This window comes from Antrostomus carolinensis, unplaced genomic scaffold (genome assembly GCF_000700745.2).
Source record: "Antrostomus carolinensis isolate BGI_N321 unplaced genomic scaffold, ASM70074v2 scaffold47141, whole genome shotgun sequence".
In the NCBI taxonomy this organism is placed as follows: domain Eukaryota; kingdom Metazoa; phylum Chordata; class Aves; order Caprimulgiformes; family Caprimulgidae; genus Antrostomus; species Antrostomus carolinensis.
In genome coordinates, this window is record NW_010295754.1 from 8,838 (window position 1) to 11,304 (window position 2,467).

The following is a 2,467-nucleotide window of genomic DNA, read 5'->3' on the forward strand; positions in this document are numbered from 1 at the left end:
TGCTGAACAGGAGAGCTTACCCCCTACCCTCCTTCTCCTCCCAGTACAAAAGAACTTACTGGATTAATCCTGCTTTTCTCTCCCAGCCCTTCCTCCTCTTGGATCTTTGACAAGAGCCAGAAGAATCTGAAGTCAGTCTGTGAAAGGAGGCAGAGACTCAATGACTACCCACCACACATCACCGATCAGCACCTGCTGAGCAGCTCCATTCCTCTGCGCTCGCCCAGGAGATTTACAAACTCGGCTGCACCTGCAGAACCAGCCAGCACCCCCAGCTCTGCTACCTCCCTCGATTTCCCCCAAAAGATGTACCCAATTATTCCAGTAACCCACAAGCTGTAAAGATGCTGGTGCCTAGACAAAATGCCCATCCTACTGCACAGTGGGTTATGTCCAGTGCTGGCTGCAAAGCTGCTCGCCGAACAGAGAACAAAAGGGAGGAAAGGGCAGAGGGAGAGATTCAGCACCTGGCAGTCATAAATGGGGTGTCCTCTCCAGCACATCACATCAAGGATATAGTACGTCTGCTTTGCCTCATTGTAGATGCAGTCCAAGATGCAGTACACTGCACACAGAAACACAGGGAGGTCCAGACGTGCCCCAGAGACTGCCCAGCCCAACAGGCCTTTGCCAGATCAATTCTCTCCTGGGTTAAGCCTGCCCTGACATAAGGCTGGGAGGTGCAGAAGGATCTCCTTCTGCTAACAGAAGCTGCAAACACAAAAAGCCTTCGGCTCAGAGCCCAACAAGGCTACAAAGGTACCAGCCAGAGGCACAGCAAGCAAAGGTGTGCTCAGAAAAAGGCATTTACTCAACAGTAACCCCCCTCAGGACAAGCAAAGCAACTGCAAGAGGTATTAAACACGGCACTGTACACAGCTCTCTGGCAGAAGACAGAGAAGATGTTGAGGTTTAAGAGTGTCAGTTAACCAGGCAGATAATTAAAATATGTTCTTCTCTAGTATAAAAGTATCTGAGTTTGTCCACATCTAGTTATCCCCAGAGACACGCGAACAGCCTGAACCTAAATACCCCCAGCACCAGCAAAGGGCACAGCTCTGGGGCTTGGGGGAGCTGGAGGAGCAGCACCGAGCCTGCCAGCACACACACTCCTGGGAGCAGCAGGCAGTTCCCCTCTCTCTATCCCAAGTACCTCCTCAGAGCAGTACCTTTCTCATTCGTTGCATTGTGCCGGTTCCCCCCCGGCAGCAGGGATGGGAACCTGCTGACACAGAAGCCGCTCTTGGTGTAAGCCGCTGTTGAGCCCTGTGGGGGAATGGGAGAGGAAAAAACAGTCAAGCCAGGGACATGGGCCAGCCTCAGTCTGGCTGGGAAACACCCACAGGTCCTTTACGAGACGGTGAGGCATCACTGCTGCTGCTTACCCTGGATGCCACGACTAGTGCCCTTTTCCCAACGGGACACACCACCACAACCCACTCCTGCTCCAGATCCAAGGGGACATCGACCAGCCACTCAGACAGCATCAGCTACAGAGAAATCCACAAAAAAAAAAAAAGCAGTTAGCAGCAATTCTCCTGAAGTTCTGGAAAACTCACAGCAAGAAGGTTTCGACTGGGCTTCTACAGCTACACCAGATGTTTCAGAGGCAACCTGTGTCGCTTGTCACCCTGCGCTGTGGCACCAAAGGGCTCCCTCCCTCCAACCAACACGCATCACCTTGTAACTGACAAGGTGATCAGTAGTAGTAATTTTTTTAAAAGACATAATATCCTTAGAGATAAGATACCATTAAAGTAATTGAAGAAAAAAATGTATTGTATCATTTTCCACCAGGTCTTTCTCTTGCTGACAAAGCTTCAGACCACAGCATGGGGCTTACAGCCCTTGCTTGGGCACACCTGCAGCTTGGTCCCCACTCCAGTCTCACTTCAGCACTTTAATTTATTTATTTTTAAATGCATAGCAGAGCTTAGAGAGCTCTATTAGGAGTAAAGAGCCCAGACAAGCTGACCTCTTCAGAGGTCACCTGACGACAATCACCTGAGAGGCTGTGTCTTTCAGGACCAATGTGGCAGCCAAGCCTGCTAAAAGCCATCAGCTGAGGTTTCCCTTCCTTCCCAGTGTCCCAGACAGGGAGAGACAACAGGTTAGTAACTCAGTGCTGCACAATGGGATACAAATGCTGCCAGCTGAGCTGATACCTCCCACAGCACCCAGGTGACCCATCTCCACCTGTCCTCCATTTGAACACTGCATGTCTCCGGGGCAGGAGAACCAAGTCATGGTTCCTCACTGAGCACCAAGCCAGGCAGGACATGTTATTCCCAGCCCCAGTGCCGCCATCCCCATGGCCACTCACCATGCCCAGCCTTCCCTCCCTACCCACCTCCCTCAGCTCCTCACCTGATTGGCGTAGCGCTTGGGTAGCTTCTTGCCAGCATCCACCTCCATCTCCTCTTCCTCTGCATCTTCCCCTTCCTTCTTCTCGCTCTCACTCTCCACC

The 2,467-nt window shown here is 51.8% G+C and overlaps 1 protein-coding gene across 1 annotated transcript in view; it reads right to left on the bottom strand.

Annotated features, from left to right (window-relative positions):
* Positions 1-2,460, bottom strand: part of SNUPN (snurportin 1) — a gene marked incomplete at its 5' end in the record, with an annotated part of 8,655 nt that extends 6,195 nt beyond the window's left edge. Inside the window, 5 exons of the mRNA XM_010178066.2 lie at positions 60-137; positions 468-565; positions 1,170-1,266; positions 1,386-1,490; positions 2,368-2,460. Coding sequence (XP_010176368.1) covers positions 60-137; positions 468-565; positions 1,170-1,266; positions 1,386-1,490; positions 2,368-2,460 — 471 coding nt within the window. The remainder of the gene's footprint in view (positions 1-59; positions 138-467; positions 566-1,169; positions 1,267-1,385; positions 1,491-2,367) is intronic.
* Positions 2,461-2,467: the final 7 nt, after the last annotated feature.